This window comes from Lygodium microphyllum, chromosome 19, assembly GCF_053477565.2.
Source record: "Lygodium microphyllum isolate KBCC chromosome 19, Lygodium_microphyllum_v1.1.10, whole genome shotgun sequence".
NCBI lineage: Eukaryota > Viridiplantae > Streptophyta > Polypodiopsida > Schizaeales > Lygodiaceae > Lygodium > Lygodium microphyllum.
This window is the reverse complement of record NC_141153.1, coordinates 67,647,637-67,666,370: the sequence shown is the minus strand read 5'-3', so window position 1 is coordinate 67,666,370 and position 18,734 is coordinate 67,647,637. Positions and strand designations below refer to the sequence as shown.

The window sequence follows — 18,734 nt, the reverse complement described above, 5'->3', positions numbered from 1 at the left end:
GCATTGGAGACCCTTCAGCCCTTAACCATGAGAGTCCTTGCTCAAGATTGCTCTTCACGTGTATGTGAGAGAAACTGGAGTGCTTATTCTCTTATCCATACAAAGATTCGCTACAAAGAACTTATAGCAGCAGATACTCATGACACTGGTAGTTAGCATGCTTGTGGGCGAGGAGTTCGAGTAGGTGGTAGTAGGGGCATGGTCATTCGGTGCCCTCTGACATCAAGGAGGGGTGGTTCGAGTGGCTTGCAGACATGTAAGGTAAGGCTCTAGTAGCTCCCATCTTGTGCCTCCTGATGACATCCCCCCCTTGCCTACACAGTTGTCGCCTAGGGAGCCATCATTTGATGATGATGGTAACCTCATCAATGAAGATGAGTATGAGAGTGTCTCATCATCCGATGCCGAGGAGTCATCTTCAAACTCTCTTGATGAGCACTCATGTGGTTTTGATGATGATGATAGTGATGTCTCATTGTAGTCTATAGATTCATGTCTCTCTCTTTTTTGTATCTACTATCATTGTATCCACATGCCACTATGATCCATTATCCATGTATGTACTAGTCTTTAGACTCAAGTTGTATGATGTATTGCATGTTGTGCGCAGCACGTGCGATTGCAAGGGCCACCCTCTTCTTATCTTGTAATGAAATGGCTATTTCCACTTTAAAAATGTGTTCTATCATTTAATGATTTATGGGTTTTTTAAAAATCAAGTTAAATTTTTTTTGTACTAATATTGTACCGTACCTTATAAAATCATAAGGTGCTATTTAGTACATAATTTATCGTATTGTACCGTATTGTACCTTTCATACTTGACAACTATGGGAAGAATATTTGTAGAATGTCAGATTTGGGAAACTCTACAGCAAGTTGTGGGCAATAAGAAGAGGGGGGGGTGGGAAAGTGAGGACTTGCTGGCTCATAGGACAGCTGGCAGCTGCAGAGGGTGTCTTTCCTTCTTGTGGTTGGTGGCCCATGGCGGTCTTGCAGTGTATAGCTGGTTGGCACAAACAAAGCATGCTAGTGTGAGGAATCAGGGACTAGCCTTCACAGTAGCCGCAGGAACAAAAGATGAAGGGACAGGGTACGGTAGAGCTGTCAGTGGCCCCTTACTCCAATCACCAAAATGACAACCTCTACATTCTCGACCTGTACATCCTTCTACCCTACAGATTTGTAAGCTCACTGTTATGCTCAGAGGGCTCTCCTGTCAACAAGAGGAGTCCACTATTGTACTACTCAGAGACTGTGTCAAAGAAGATCAAGGCTGTGGATGCCAGATGAAAAAGGAAAGGTCTACATTTCATATGCCAAGAGAGATATATCTTTTCTCTAAAGACCTGTTGCAGTGGAATTGCATGACGCCTGTAAACCTGCAACTCTGACACAATTATAAAGAGAGGAGCTTCAACCATCACCATTCATGACAACTCCCACGACCAAAGACATGGAATTATAAATTTAGTCAGAAAATATGAGACAAGTGAGCTCAAAAAATGAGCATTCAATCTAACTGCAATTATATTTAACCCTGCATGTACACAAACAGATGACTAAAATCCTCAAGTTCTGCTATGTAATAGGCATTCAATCATCAAGAGCATGGGATATACAACTCTGATCAGAAAGAACAAGTTAATTAGTTCAGAAAGAAGATATAGAGTCTGCCTACAACTGGACATCCCACTGCATGTACAGAGAGAGGGCAGACATAAGGTCTCAAACAATGATGTGTATGGAATCTTACATCATCATACAAACAACATAAGATGGATTTCCCCAGGAATAGAATAAGCAGATCAACAGCCATCTCATATTTTTGTCTGTACCAAAGGATTGATCAGAGATACAATTGAACCTACTGGTTTGAGAGATGAATCAGAAGATGGAGGCACGACGATTTCCTGAATCATACGAGTCCAAAAGCTCTGCAAGGGAGGGAAACCAATGTAACCATTCACTGTGCATGTTCCAAACCTTGGCATACAAAACCAAGCACCCCAATTCTCAAGCATCCATATCTCTGCTCCTCTGCAGACCATGCAGGACTTGCTCTTGTCTTCTCCCAACCTTGAAGATCCCACACATATTTTATTCCCCCTTCTCTTTCTGCAGCAATAGATTTTGTACGATCACCCTTTCTCACTGTATTGCTCTCATTTGCCACCTCATCTTATGCTTGGGAGTCTAGACATGCCTTACTCTCCTAATCCCTTAGGTTTCTTAGCCATGTCCCTAACTCCCTTGGAACATAATATATCTACATATAGCATCTTCTCTAGTCACCCTAGGCTAGATATGTTTGCTCTTATTATCTCATAATGGGGTCTGCCATTACTGCCTCTAACAGCAATATGGAGATCCCAAAGCAAAGTACATGGATGGCCATTTTCTAGCAGCGCTTGGAGATCCCAAAGCATAGTACATGGGATGGCCATTTTCTAGCTTCCCGTCCCAATCCCATCCCCATGTTAGAGTCCCCTCTCATGGTGACATGGGATGGCAATTCCTGTCCTCATCCCTGTCCCTAAATCCCATTCCACGTTACTATGCCCCAAACAATGCTTATGGTCATATGAGGCAGCCCAGTTGCTCTTCAAGGGGCTTGCAAGACTCATGTAGTGCCTATCCTTGGCAGATGTATCTCCTAGGGAGCCATCTGCTGGCAGTTATTTAAGTAAGCTTGACATTTGCTTTATGAGGCATTACTCGGTCATCAAAGCTAGTCTTTGGTGCAGAGATTAGGAGAGTGCGAGCTCATTGGGAGGCTCACAAGGTGACACATCTGGATGGCCTGTTGCAAGCAGCCAACTGGTCTTTAGTGGGGGAGGTTCCTTTGTTTAGGCTGCACTGGCAAAGGTTTTGGTCCTCTGTTATCCAGTCTCTTCATGGGTGTTGACATTAGTAGGAGCTTTGGCCATGTTTCTTCACACATCGGGTTCCCACTTTTCATTCCATGGTATGGCAACCCCTAGTGGTGTTACAACTGACAATCCTGCAACTTAGCTTCTGTTCTTCATTCCTGCAAACGACCTTGAGGGGCCTTGCATTCATGAGACTTTGATTTTCAGCTTCAGCTATGCTGATGAACCCTTCCACTTGTTTGCTATTTTCTGAGTGATATAAATAGCCACACCTTTTTTGGCAAGAAAAGACTATTCAATAAATTTTGCCCAAGGGATGACCACTCATCATGGTCCTGCAACTACATGCTTTCCAAAGATCTCTTGCTTTCTGAATTGGTTGGAGGTGGAAGTTGCTTCTCTTTATATGGTGGAATTGAGTCTCTTGAACTCATCATCGTACTAGCCATTTTATGGGATAATCCAGTTCAATGGTTTGGCAGTGGCCGTTGTATGTGGGAAGGCAGTGGCTGCTGATGTATTTAGTTATGCTACAAACTGATGCCAAGTGTAGAGGGTGTGTTAGATGTGACCAGATTACGTAGTGGATGGCTACACAATAAACTGGTCTTGGGGTGGTCAGTGGTGAGGATGTGACTGAGGGGACATCTGGGTTGTATAATGAGATGGATTAAGGGCATGAGGGGAGATGGTGAAATGTTACATCTGGTAACAGGATAGGCAGGCCCACAGGCAGTCCACCATGCTGGCAGCATCGCCAGATGTGTAGCATGCTAACAAGCGAAAAGCAGGCTGTTTTGTTAAGGTGTTGAAGATGGCGGACCATGGGTTCCACCACCAAGTGTGTGGTTTGCTAGGGAGGAAGGAGGGATAGGAATGCTAGTATTTTCCCAATTGGCTATTTTAGAAAATTCAAAAGTGAGGCTCAAAATTCTGCTAGCATCAATAAATTTTTTTGAAAGGAGCCTCACCATACTTTGAAAATAATTTAGAAATTAGACATGGGATTTGCTACAGAATACAATAGGTTCTCATATTTATGGTATATTTTAAGGTGTATGCCAAAAAAATTATGAGGTTTCTACCATATTTTTGTCTAGACGATTGAGAAGGATTTGAAAACGATTTTATAATTTTGAAACATAATGAGAATGTTAGAATCATCCTTGAAGTGGGAGGAAGGGTAATGTCAACGAAAATAGCTTATTTTCATCATGTGGATGCTCTGAAATAGTCTCTTGAGTTGGTTTGGATTTCAAGTTGAGATCCTTTGCATTTTGCAGAATATTACTCCTAAATAGTACTACAACCTTTCAATCTATTTGTAGGTTGACCCCATCGCACTGTCTTCCATGCAGCAAGAGCAGAAGCTAAAGAGCTCTCCTCTGATTCAAATCCTGTGAAGATAGATTTTAGTAAGTTTATGAGTTCCCAACTGCTGCCTCCGGGATGCTGGACTGATCCAGGTGGAAGAGAATTCATGGTTCGCGGAAAAACATATCTAACAGATTACATGAAGGTGAACTTTACATACTTCACAATGCTAGTTGAACCTTAAGGCAGAGCATTGTAATGGTAGCTGAAAAGCTTTCAAATACATCATGCAGGTTTCTGGGGGAGATCCTTTACTGAAACTCTTGACTGTCAATTGGTTCAGATCTGAAAACAAAATAAATTTCATTGCAGCAAATCCAGACAATATTGTTCAGGTGGAAATGCACTTATTTTTAATATTTTGTTAATGAAAGATATTACTTAATGGCCTCAAGTACTGATGAACATGCTCATGTTGGTTGCTGCTTTTGGTTCTCTCTCTTTTTTTTTTTCCTGTTTTGGTGGTTTTGGGGGGGGGGGGGATGGATGATGACAGTCTGAAGCAGGAAAGCAACTTCCATTTATCCTTGTCATCAACTTACAGGTAGGCATGTGAATTTTTCCTTTTTGTGGTTTTATCAAGGTACACATTACCTTAGATTATGACGTTAAATCTGTAGGATGTTTTAGGCAATGCATTAGTATTTACCATACATAAGATCAAGCATCAAATAATATATGTGAGGCTCGAAAACGGATCCAAACATGCATTGGAACAGTTCAGTATCTATGCAGCCCACACAGATCATTAATACCCTATTTTAGAGCTTCCAAAGACCCCTTTTTCAAACCAAAAATTTCAACTTTCAATCTACTTAAGCAGTACAACAAGAAAACCCAAAATAGTCTACAAAATCCCTCTATTTGGGATAACCAAGATCAATAAACTCCCTTGGATTCAATCAGAAAGAGGAGTTGAATTACACAGGAGATGTAAAAATACATGTTTAGCATCCATCCTAATCCATAAACTTAATCATTCAACAATTACATTGAAAATACCAATACTAGCGTTTATGCATTTAAAAATTTTAATTATCTAGAACTTGGGATCAACATTCTTGTTCATGTCTTGACAAAGCGAAGGTCCAATATTGGAAGTTCACTATACCGCACGGTCTAGAAATAGTTGAAATATGAATTGCATTGCCAAAAATCACGCTATTACAGCAATTTGCAGTCATGAAGTGACTCACAGAATCCCAAGGCAAACGGAAAATACAAAGCAGCCGCCCTATAAGAGACTTCCATATCAAAAATATATAACAAGGGGAAAGTCTATTACAAAGCTTGAACGAATAGCTAGTCGGGAGGTCTATAATGTCAAACCATGTGGGTCTATCTAGTAAAGAAAAAAAGTGACAGAATCACATGTCCCAAGAAAAGCCTCTTTCCTCCTCCTCATAGTCTTTGAATGGCCTTTTATTCTCTCCCATCTCCCATGAAGAGTATGCACAATCTGTGTCCGAATCTTGGAAGTAGTCTCTCCAATATATATGTCCAAAAGAACAATAGCTTGGCTACATGTGGCTGTCCATATGTACCAAGCAATAATGCGAGCTATGAGCTTTAGTTGTGACAATACCAAGCAATAATGCTAGCTATGAGCTTTAGTTGTGACAGTGCCCTTGAGTCCACACTATTTGTGAGAAATGTGGTAGGATAATCTTGCTCATACCCAAAACAAAATAGGCATGATACCTACAATCATGTGTATGATGGTACAACTGTCTGGGCAAAATATGTAGCACAAAGCAAAATAAGAAAGAAAACTAACTATGGCTATGTGTAAACATAGAGCTCTATCTAGTAACAATGAGCTCCAAATGGTACAATCTCATGTGGGTATGGAGGGCCTAGCTCTAGCCCTAGCAATAATCCCTTGTATCCGCCTATGAAGGTGTCGTCGGTGTCTGTGTCGAGGCCTAGGATGTCTGGATCGGCTAAGCTAAATGGCTCGATGTTAATACTCCTTGTCTGTATGTGGACTGTGGCGGTGGGAGAGGCTCTCGTGTGGAGTGTGGCTGTAACTGTATTGAAGTTTTCCGAGTCTCCTTTGCAAAGAAGTCTATGAGCTTCCTCTGCGAAGGTCCTCGGTGTCTTGGAGCAGCTGTACTCTTGAGGCACATGTCACGAAGAGAGAGAGTGTCCCATATAAGAAAAACCCTAATTTGGAAGGATCCACTCCTTTATAAACAGAGAGGCTGCCCCCCCAGTCTTTCCCATCCCATGTCTTGCAGGTTTCAGCCGTTAGCTCTCCCTCCAGTGGCTGTCCAGCCCATTGCGACTCCTGCAATGTCATCAGCAGCCCTTGGGGCGTTGTCTACTGCTACCCTTTTGCTGTCCAACCTCTTCTCGAGCATCATACAACTTGCGTTTACTATACTGCAAGCTGCATCAAATCTTCCTCTTATTACTGTCAGCCAGTGTCCTGCTGCTGCTAGTGATTGGCTGCCAGAATCTTTAGGTGGTTCCATTGTTGTGTTTATTAGTTCCATCCCTAGAGACTCTTGTGTTTTAGTTTCAAACCTGCTGCTCTTACACTTTTTGCATTATCTCAACTCCAACTCGTGGTTACAACTTTAGGATTTATATGTGGTGGACATCACACTCTAGCTATTCCCTTAGCTCGCTCCCACAAGAGCCCTTGAGCATCTTTGCACTCTTTCCTTCATTTACAACAGTCATTTTTTCACTTTGCAGTTTTCTTTCTTCTTCATTTGTGTTTGTATTTGTGTTTTGCATTTTTTTTGCATTTCATCAAGAGCTCTTTATGTTTTAATCATGGTTATACACTTAGTGTTTGCTTTTGCAAACCCTAGCATAACTCCACATGGTATCAGAGTATATTGTTCCATATCTCTACATGGTATCAGAGCCAATGCTTTTCTAAAGGGTATCGTGTGGCTATTGTGGACGGCTTAGTTTGTGCGAGGTACGCAAATGACATGTAACTGATTCATGATGGCTCAAAAGGCTTCATTTTCAGATCCTCTAATGCTTTCTCTAGCTATTCCTTCAATGGAGGCTGTGAGGAGACATTATGGTCTTGATTTGGATGACAATGTTCCATTTGCTAACTTTTCTTATAAGGATCATTCACAATGGTCCAACTCTTTTTCGTCTCATACTCCTTCACAAGGCATGTCTCAATTGGAGAACTCTGCTAATAAGATTGATCACTTATTAGTTGAGAAAAGACCATCCACTCGAGACAAAGCAAAAAGTTCAAACTCTTTATAATCAAGCCCAATGGCAGCTTCATGCAATCAAGATTTGTGTGAGTTTGATTTTGTCTATATTGCTCCTGCTATTATGTAGGAACCAACTGTAAGTCACCATAGAGATCTACATTGATATCGATATGGTTTTGAAGAAAACTCTATGTTTGAAGATGTTCCATAGGGTAATCCTTCATTCTTTGTTTCATTTGAGTATAAGTGTGGTGCTTCCCATTCAACTTCAAATTTTTTGCACTTTCCTCCTACACTTAGTTACATTCCGAGTCCTCTTCTTTCAATCTAGATCCTGACTTTAGATCTACAATTAGTTATCCAATCGTAGCTTACATTGTCTTTGATGCACGTCAAGGTTTTAGGCCATCACTAGACACTCAGAGGTATATCACTCTGCACCTTCGTACATTGCTAGGGGCGATACTACCCTTCAACATTGTGTTTTACATACATCCACAAGTGCATTACTCTCTATCCTTTGGCTCTATTGTTTCGGGAATCCTCGTCCTCTGCATTGTAACGCCGTCCTTAATTGCTTGAACGCATGAATTCATATCTTGTGTTGATGAGTTGCCTCCTTTGAAGGAAACAATGAGTAGAGAGAAATCAGCTCCACTTTTAAACACCAAATTTGCCTTCCTTGATTGACCCTAAACACCGACCACCTTCTGATACTGATGGTTCAGTCTCCTTTGAAGGGAAAAGGGAGTGGCACACTCACACCCTCACAAAGATCATCCTAGCACTTTTTACTTAAAAAGAATAGGTTTTGTATATTTTTCTAGAAACCTAGCCATGTAGATGACAACTATTGCTCAAAGGCCAAGGGTCGTAGACCCACACTCAAAATCACCTCATCCCTAGCTAGGGATCTTCTACCGACACCAAAGATGAATCCAATTTCCATTCCTCAACCTTCTCAACCCCTTTTGGAAGTGGTAGTGTCACTCCAAGGAGATTGAGAAGGCGTATTTCCCACAGAGGCAGCACAATTTCTCCACCCCTTGCTATCCATATTCTTTACTTGCTAGCTATTGGTATGGTGGATTGTGGATCCCCTCTGTTAGTGCCTTGTAGTATCTTTGAGTGGTTTGGTCATTACCTTTCCCTAGGATAGTCTCTTAGGAGTCCTAGGTCATCCTTAGGAAGCTTAGTCTAGTTTCCTTTAAGCTTAGCCATGCTTTTAAGTCTTCCAGTGTGAACTTTCTTCTTTCATTTACTTCCGTTTAATCTTACTCTCACAACATCTAAAGGATCTCAATGTGAAACATCTGGTATGTTGATTCTTTGTTGATCATTTCATGGTGGGTTTTGTATTTTAGTTAGGACTAACATTATAGGTCCTACCCAAGCTGAAGGTTGTTTTTTGGTTTTTGCCTCGGTGACTATTGCCTTCATCAGCATGGTGACAGAGATAGTATCGTCTTTCTTGAGATTGGGTATCCTTTTCCCTTATCTTGGCATTCATCTTTCTCCCCTTACAGGTGAGGTGTTTTTTATCATTTAACCATGATTTCCTACACCACTAGTTTGTTTCCTTTTCATGACAGGTGGAGTACTACCTTGGTGGTGATACTTTTGTATTCTTGACTAGCATAGGAGCCATCTTGTGAGGTTGAGTTTTAGGTATGCCTATGACACTCAACATTCGAGTCCTCTCTCTTGAGATCAAGGAGAGGTCCATCTTGATTTCCTTGATGGTTGACTTTTCCTTTCTTTTCCACTTGGGGAGGGTCAAGTCTTCCTTCTTTAGCCATTCGACCTATTTGTATAGTGGAGTTCTCTCTTAGTGCTTCTTGACTATCTAGCATAGAGCCATCTCCCAAGGTTAAGATTCGGGCTTGGTTATCCCACTTGATCAGCATTAGAGCCCTCTCCTCAAATCGAGTACACGCATGTTCTATGCATCTAGATGGCTGATTTTCTTTGGCTATTCCATCTAAGGGATGTCAGGTCTACCTTCACCATTAGATTCTTTATGGTTCTCGGGACGAGGTAAAGACCGACATCAAGGTTCTCTTTCTCCTTTGCCATCAACATCTATGGTTGAGCGGGGGTTCCTACCCTTTCTTGGTAGTCTACAGGTTTCAGCAATTGTCCTTGACATTGGCCTCCCTTTCCTATTGTATATCCCCTTTGCATTGCATGATTATCAACATCTTTGTAAAGGTACTTTAGGCAAGTGAACAATTTCCTTAGGAGGGACACTGTATAAGTGGCACTTGTTGCATGCATATTCTCATGTGGCATTATTCTTTGCATCTTATTGTGATTCTTTCAGCAACTTACCACCACACCTACATAGGTTTTCTCTTTTTTTCCCCTTGTGATCAACATCCTTAAGTGGTTGGGATAACTAGTTTGTTTTATGATGTGGTGGATCTAACCATCCATTTTCATTCTTTCCTTGGGGCATACTTACTTGATAGGCCACAAACCATGTCTTAAAAAGAAAAAGTTCAATGTGGTTCCATTTGCCTTTGCAAGTCTTGGTAGGCCTCTGGCAGCGAATCAGCACCCTTTGTTTGATGCTTTGGCCTTTCTAGGGTGATCACTTGGGCTTCCTCGGTAAGATAACCATTGCCTTTGTAGTCTTGGTAGGCCACTGGATAGTCGACGTCCACTCTCTGTCACCGGTTGTTGGATAGTTCTACCCTTTAGCATCTTATACACCATTTTCTTGATTTACAGCATTCATTCATTCACTTCATAGTTATCTTTCTTCTTTATTTGTGTTTATGTTTGTGTCTATGATGCTTACATAACTATATTTAAGTTATGGTAAACCTGAAGTTATGACTACTAACTTATTTTGTCTGGATTTTGCAGCTAGCTTTTCCTCTATCTTTGACATTTTTGTGATCATTGATAACAATATATGAGTTGCAAGGACACACAAAAGGCTCATAGATAGCCTTCTTATATAGATATAGGAAGTGTTAAATAGTTCATTGTCTGCTGAGTTGGAATGTCCATAACAAGGATATATGCTATCGTTTTTCAATTTATGGGAAGCATAGTCTTAAACTAGCAAGCATATACAAGAATTTTGGAACTTGATGTTAGAAAGGTCCATTTTTTTTTTTCTAACAGTATGGCCTGATCTAAGTTAACATGATAAAGTCTTGTAGATCCATTTGCTAGAGATGTGTAAGTTTCCACACTTAACAGCTATGGTTAGCTATGGTTGAACTATAAATTTATTTTTGTGATGTGGAAAAGACTTGTAGACCCATTTGCTAAAAATGCACAAGTTTCGACGGTTACCACTATTGATGAACCGTTACTATGATTTTACGTGTCCATCAAGTGGAATTTTTTGTTCAATGAAGAGGACAAATTCTAGTGGATGTGGCAAGTGTGAGTGATGTTTTACAATATATGTCATTGACATCATGCCAACCATATATTCATGTACCATAATCCTTTCAATGCTATCATTTGACATCATGCCAACCATATATTCATCTACCATAATCCTTTCAATGCTATCATGGTCAATGACATCATGCCAACCATATATTCATCTACGATGATCCTTTCAATGCTATGACAGTCATTGACATTTTATCATCATTATTGTGACCATTATCATTTTCGTCACTCGTCACATTTGTGATTCATTGTCACCAGCACCAACACATTAACATTGTCATCATTGTCATTCACATTGCCACTGTCTGTAATGTCACCATTATAGTCAGTGTCACTAACACCAACACCATTGCCATTGTCATCAGCATTGTTATTGTTCTTTTCAATACAGTCCCTTGTTCAGTCATCTAGTGTTAGTATCATCACATTCAGTTACATTGTTTTTCCTAAATATACATTTTAGGATTAAACGTGCTTAAATTATGAAATTTTGTAGGTACCGGCTACCCCAAACTATAGTTTGGTATTTTACTTTGGAGCCGAAAGGCCTATTTCCAAAGGCTCTTTACTGGATCATTTTGTCAATGGAAGTGACTCTTACCGGGACTCACGGTTTAAGTTAATCCCACGTATCGTAGAGGTGAATTTCTTATCTTTCAGGCTACACTTGTTGAATGAGAAATTGGGGTTCGGGTAGTATACTTCTCTTGGTCACCAATAGAGTGCTTGGTTGGGGCTACTGGTTTGATTCCTTAGTGTGTTTCTCTGTGGCTCTGCTTCACTTGCTTTTGGTCTATTTTTATTTGTAAATCTACCCTGAAGTTTTGTTTGAACCTAACATTTCAAGCTCATTTAGTCCAACCTTAATAGACCAACACCCAAAGTTTCTGTGAAACTACTCAACATGATGATATGTTCTAAGTACTCACAAAATTTTATTTCAAATTTTTTTATTTGTTAATCATGGTGGAAGACAGTCTTAGTGAAAAAGAGAAAAGGAAACCGAAAGATTTGGAAGGTTGGACTAGATGAACTTGGAATGTGGGGTTCTCAAACTGAAGCTTCAGGGTCATACAAGAATCCGGGTCCATGGTAATGTTAAGACAAAACGTACCAAGGGCCAATGTTGTAAGATTGCATTAGAACTCTAAGTTTAGGATATATTTGACCTGGAACTAATTTTTGCAAGAGTACAGGAATGCCAAATTGAAAATCAAATGAGAAAGAGACCCCAAGTTAAGTTGATGCCCTTATGGACATCTAAAGCTTGGATGATATAATATAACTTAAAAGTAGATTTTGTTGCTTCAATAATCATTCTATTTTTTGTGCTTTTTTAGGTACGTACATTGCTGGAATTTCATTACTCATGTAGGCTAGAGTTTCTTGGGACAGCCAAGAAAAAATCCTAGATAGGGGTGTGCGTGTTTTTGAATTCAGTGTATTTGTTTGTAAGTATCTGTAAGATTCACACTTACAGATTCAGGTACCTGCTTTCCAGGCGATTAATAATCGAAGTTTGAAGTAAGATTCCTATTGTGGAAACTTAAGTCACATATAGAGACCTAAGAGCAGACTGCTTGAAAGACCAACATTTATGTTATTAGACACTACCATCACCAGTTAAAAATGCAATGTCCTTAGTTGAGAGAAAGAAAAAGAGAGAAAACTAAAGGTGTACAGCCATGGATTGGATTAAAGGTCCTCTTGCAGAGATTCATTGTTTTCTAGTTTAGCTTTGCTTTTCAAAATGGGAAGCTTTCAGATCTTCTAGGGCAAGACTACCATCATGGATCCTCTCCCATGTCTGAAATCGTTAGGATCATGTAAATCTAGGATTAACATATCATGTCTTGTCGTGTCTGAGGGTCTTGTGAGACACAACCTGAACTTACACTTCATGTATTTACCGTAGTGGTTGTCATTGAGGTGCTATGTTATAACATTTTCCGTGGGAGGAAAAAGGATTCAAGATTCCAAGTGCTGTCTCATTTGCACTAGAAAATTGCTCATTTTTGTAGAATCTCCAGCAATTATATGCTATTTTCAATGAATAGTATGCTCTATGTATGCTCTCATCATGCCTTGAAACTTATAGCCTGATAAACGTGAATCTGGTGTAAAGAGGTGAATGGGCGAAATTTAGCTATGTAGCAAAAGGATGTAGAGGTTGGAGACTGGACATAACTATGGTGAGAGTTAAAGTTCTATTTATAGAACTCAGCTATGCTAACCCTAATGTGCCCCTAGGCCATTTGAACCAAGTCAATCAAGTCAGTCAAATCACCCAAGGCTTTGACCTATGTAAGGGTGTCTTTTGGGACTCACATCCCATCTATGAAGGTAATTCTGGAGTAGGTGCTAGGGTTTGCACTAAGGAAACACAGAGTGTACGACGATGATAGAAACACAATGATATAGATAGACACATGCAAAACTTAAACCCTAAAATCAAATCTCAAAACTCAATCATAGAAACAAACACAAGTAGAAGGAGAGAGAAAGAACACAACTTTGAAGTGGATGAAAACTGAAAATGAATGAAGAGTGTATAGAGCGCCCAAGGGTAGAGCAATAATGTCGGAGACTGACATCCACCAGAGATGGATCCCAAGTACTATAACCACTAGTTAGAGATAAAAGAGTGTTGAATAATGAAGGCAATCGGCTGGTCATGAAAACACAACAGATGGAGGCTGAAATCTAGTAAAGGCAGCAGTGTACCACCAAAGAAGGCTGAAAATTGATCACTCAATGCAGAGAACTGTTAGGTGACAATAGAAGAGGTGTTTGCTCATGTAGGCGGCCTGTGGGCTCTAGCTAAAAAGTAGGTACTCCAACAATCCCCTGGTGGGAGGGATGGCAGTAGCCTACCACTTGGCACTAGATGCTGAAAATGCAGGCTGATGAGGTGCTATGATAATGCAATAGACGGAGACCTCCAAGATGGCTCAACAATAGATGATAGGTGGTTAATAGCTGAAATCTGCATGGTAGAGTGAGAAACCTACACAAAAGGATGAAGACTGAATGCGGAAAGCTTGTCTATTTATAGATGTGGATGCACCCACCCAAAGAAACTCTCTTCAACCATGCACTATTTTTGTATTTTTCATTATATAAGGATGTTTTGGGGTTGTTTAAGAGGCTAAACAACATGTAATGTATTTCTTAGCTCAACACGCCTCTCAGGCCTAAAATAGGGCAAAAAAGGAAAACCAACCTAGGTGTGCCCAAGGCATCCCACCCCAAAGCAGCCAAGGCATCAGACAAATGGTGCATGGTGGATGGCCAGTAGCATACCACCAAGACTGCAGAGGTGATGGTTATTTTACGAAGGGAGTCCAAGTAGTCACTTGAGAGAGGATAAGGCATTGTATAAAGGGTGTGCATCGGGTGCCTAGTGGCCTACCAAACCTTGCAAAGGCAGATGAAACCACAATGATTTTTTTTTTCGAGAAAGGTGATTTGAGAGATGGTTTGCGGTTGATTGATTAACTGTACCATATGCGAGAATGAGAAGGGATGGTTAGGTTCAATCCATCACAAAACAGACAAGCGACCCATCCATTTGAGAGTGTCGATGACGAGGGAAGGGTGATGAAGTAATGGTGGTGTGGTGTAGAAACCGCCAATGCAAATAGCTTAGGATTTGCCTAGTGGTGCTTTGTACAATGAGTATGCTATATATTGTGAAATGCTCATGTAGCAGGTGCCACTTGGATAGTGTCCCTCGTGCGGGAATGATTCAATTGCCCAAGTGCCTTTTACAAAGATGATGAAATCATGCAATGCAAAAAGAGGAGGGACAATAGGGGGGAAAGGTTGATATCGAAGAGAAGTGTTGAAACGTGTAGAATACCAAGGGTAGCAAATCCCTCTCAACCTTGGATGTCGAAGCCGAAGGAGGAAGAGGAGTCGGATATCGATCTTTGTGTGGTGCCAAGAACCATGCTGGTAGAAGACCAAAACTCCTAGGATGATGAAACCATGAATAAAATGGCGCCATATCCAAAGTCCCTAGCTTAGGTAGGACTGGTGCAAACCTGCATGTTAGCCCTACATGGAAAACAAAACCCTGCAAAAGAGATGAAAATTTGTAAGCACAGAGGTCAATAGTGAGATGCTCCACAAAACAAAACAAAATTGAAATGAAAAGCTAATTGAATGAACAATGCAATGATGCAAATGTGTATATGTGTGCGAGTAAATGCAGGGGAAGACTTAAGAATGAAAATCCAAGGACAAAATCCTACGGGCTTGACTCAATAGCCTAAGGAGCTAAGAGTGCTAAGATAGAGATAAGCTAAGGATGTGGCCACCATCACATACGCCCACTAGCAAGCTTTGCCAACCAAATGCTTGACGATGTGGTGAGGTAGTTCGAGATGGAGGTAAACCTGAACATGCCTAAAGTGCAATGGGATTGAAACACGCATACCAATCAGCCAGTCCCTCAGGGGTAGTGAAAGGGATTGTCTGCCGACGCTGTTCATGTCAGGGCTAGGCAGAGTGGAGGTAGTTGCAACGGTTTGTTGTGGTTTTCTAGGTAAAAGACCCTAGGCCTTGGTATGACACTCCTCATCCACATTCTTGCAAGTTCTTGCCACTATTGGTTCTCTCTCCCAAAGAAAAGGAAACCAACCTCCTCTACTTCGAGTAAGGCTATGTGGAGGCTTTCTGATGGACTTGGTCATGCAGACTTGCATAATGCAAGTACTAATACTCAAACTTGTAGAAGGTCGGCAATCTAGGTAGTGAGATAATGTGTTGGATAAAATGGAAGCATTTGTTAGGCAACTTGTTCAGGAAGAATGTGACCTAATTGTCATCTGACTTTGTGGAGTCAATAGTAGCAAAGCAAACTTCGTCGATATTCGGCCAACTTGACTTTTAGATCATCCTCTTAATGGAAAACTCTTGAAGCTCAAAATTGAGATTGATGTATCAAGTGTGATCTCGAGCTGCATAGCGGTTAATGAGATGGCTACAACGCTCAGATGCAAAGGGAAAATGTTGTAACTAAGAGTGGAACTTAGGAAGCAACCCTTGCATTAAGCTAATATTGGTTGTTACATTGTGGGCTCTCCATTGACGGATGTGAGCAAGATGAGCTAATCGAGGATCCGACATAGGCTCTAGACCAACAACAAGGTCCCAAAGTCCTCGATATTCAAGCACTTGTTGCATGAAGTTTGACCAAGTTGTAAAATTTGACCCATTAAAATGAATCTTATTCGTGAAGGCATTCTTGGCCATTGCAGTTGGAGTGGTAGTGCTAGGGTGGATAGGGTGGAGGAGGGGAGTATGCTTGAGACTAGTAGAGTGTGCAGCATGCATGCGAGAAGTGTGCACAATGGATCCGAAGGTGGGCATTGAAACTCCTCTAACATGAGAGTGAAATTTGGAACAGGAGAAAACAAAGAAGGTGAAGGTAAAGGTGGGATGTCGTCTTTCTTGCAGAGTTCATAATGCCTTGTTAGGGCCTCCAATGATGGAGAAGCCTGATAAGACATCATGGGGTCCTAAGAAGAAGGTCACTGAGACATTGTGATTCAATTATGAGTCGTTCGTGTGCCTCGCACAAAACCTAGCACTCCACAATATCTGTAGGATACTCTTTACAAGAGCATTGGGTCCGATACCATGTGAAGAAAACTATGGAGTAGCTACTAGGGTTTGCACAGAGGAAACACAATGCACGACTACAAGAGATACACAACGATACAGACACAAATGTGCAAAACTCAAACCCTAAACACAAAACTCAAAGCTTAAATACAAAAACAAACACAAGCAAAAGGAGAGAGAAAGAACACAACTTTGAAGTGAAAGAAAACTGCAAATGAATGAGTGTACAGAGTGACCAAGGGCAAAGTAGTAGTATCGAGGAGTGACATCCGCTGGAGATGGATTCCAAGTATTGTAACCACCAATCAGAGATGGGAGAGTGTTGAATCATGAAGGGTAGTAGATTGGTCATGAAAACATAGCAGTCGAAGGCGGAAATTTGGTAAACATAGTAGTGTACCACCAAAGAAGGCTGAAAATTGGTCACCTGAGGTAGAGAATTGTTAGGCGACAAGAGGAGAGGTATTTGTTGATGTAGACCGCCTGTTGGAGAGTGAAAACGCATGTATTGCAGCAGTCCCTTGTTAGGAGAGATGGAAGTAGCCTATCACCTGACACCAAATGGTGAAAACATAGGTTGATCACGTGCTATGATGACGTAGTAGATGGAGACCTAGAAACAATAGGGCAATGGTTGGAAACAAGTTGCCTAAGGCTAGATAGTGATGGGTTGTAGTCAGTGATGGCTGGACAACAGGTGATAGGTGGTTGATGGTTCAACTTTTTATGGTGGAGTGAGAAGCCTGCACAAAAGGATGAAGATTGAAGGGGGGGTAGCGTGTCTATTTACAGATGTGGATGGACCCACCCAAATTAGGGTTTCACAAAAACTCTCGAACTGCACACTGTTGTTCATTTTCATTAAATTAGCATGTTTTGGGGCTGTTTAAGAGGCAAATCAGCATGGAATGCATTTCTTACCTCAACACTATCTTGAAGATCTTGAGGACTATTGTTTTGGTTAGCATAAAACATAGCATGATCCTAGGTTGTTTTGATGATGCTTTCTTTTGTAATCATTAACATTTCTTGCATATTATGTAGGAATTGAACTATCGATTTCATCTTCACTTCTTTAAGCTTGGTGGCAACAATTAGTACTTTTGGCTTGTAATTGTTCATCAACATTAGGGCCTATATGCATATATCATTGAGTCTCCAATTGCCTATATGCATAACTAAACCTATAGGAGTGGTATCTACAAGCATGCAAACTTGAGTATCCTTAAGTAAGCAATGGGGAGGAAGAAGGGAGTAGGGTCTTCATAGATAGCTGTTGATCTATAGGAGTGTAGAAGGATTTAGGCCATAGGATCCAAAGGGAAGTCATGGAAGCTTGACTCATACCTTGCCTAGTCAAATATCTAGGAGTGGAATTTATGGATATGGGAGGGCATTCCTTGAGAGTCATAAGACTCCGAGGGAAGTTGTGGAAGTTTGACCCATGTGTCATGTGGTTAGATATCTAGAAATGGCAAGTATGGATCTAGGAGGTACACTCTTTGGATTAGTTGGACTAAGATCCACAAGAGTGGAGTGGCCTACCGCATCAATTTAACAGAGGGTAGTGCGTTTCTTCACCTACACAACATAGATTGATAGACGCATTTTGATACAGGGTGATTTGGATTTCACTCCCATATATAGCAAACATTGGGTTAAGCATAGCATTGCGGACCCCTTTAGACACTTTGGAGGCACCTCTAGTAGCTAGTGGTTGAGGAGGGTCCCAAACTTCCTATGGTTAGTTGCCCATGGGGTTCTAGCAATTGGCAACTGTTTGGCTCAAATGCAAGAAGACCGAGTTTGCCAATGTTGCTCATAGCAACACCTAGAGCACCAACGCATTGTTTATGGTCTTGTGAGGCCACATAGTTGGTATAGAGAGGAGCTTATAGGATCCTTTGTCGGAACCTTGGGTGTGATCAAAGGTGTTTTTTTGTTAGTTATTTACAAATGACACCTACGATATGTGTGGAGGTGCATGACACGATCTTCATCATTCAACATGTGGTTTGTGTGCAGAGTTGACTTGGAGGCTTTGTCCAAGGGACAAGTATTGGAGCCTACTATCTTAAGAGCAAACAAATCTATGGGAGATTATTGGTAACTTCATAGGATGACACATTTGGAGGGCCGCTTTTGCTAGTTACTATTAAGAAGAGAGAGTCTTTCTATATATGCTACCTTGATGGAGCATCATTAACTTCCTCAAGACCGCTGGAGCCTATGAGGAGCTTCAAGG

The 18,734-nt window shown here is 41.0% G+C and overlaps 1 protein-coding gene across 6 annotated transcripts in view; it reads left to right on the top strand.

Moving 5' to 3' along the window:
• The window catches only part of LOC148019980 (ENHANCED DISEASE RESISTANCE protein (DUF1336)), a 218,773-nt gene that overhangs the window by 161,153 nt on the left and 38,886 nt on the right, over positions 1–18,734 (top strand). For 5 of the 6 annotated variants that reach the window (XM_087700215.1, XM_087700217.1, XM_087700218.1 and 2 more), the window contains 4 exons: positions 4,232–4,392; positions 4,481–4,582; positions 4,744–4,791; positions 11,355–11,498. In XM_087700215.1, the coding sequence (XP_087556341.1) occupies positions 4,232–4,392; positions 4,481–4,582; positions 4,744–4,791; positions 11,355–11,498 (455 nt within the window). The remainder of the gene's footprint in view (positions 1–4,231; positions 4,393–4,480; positions 4,583–4,743; positions 4,792–11,354; positions 11,499–18,734) is intronic. The other variant, XM_087700219.1, reaches the window with a different exon arrangement.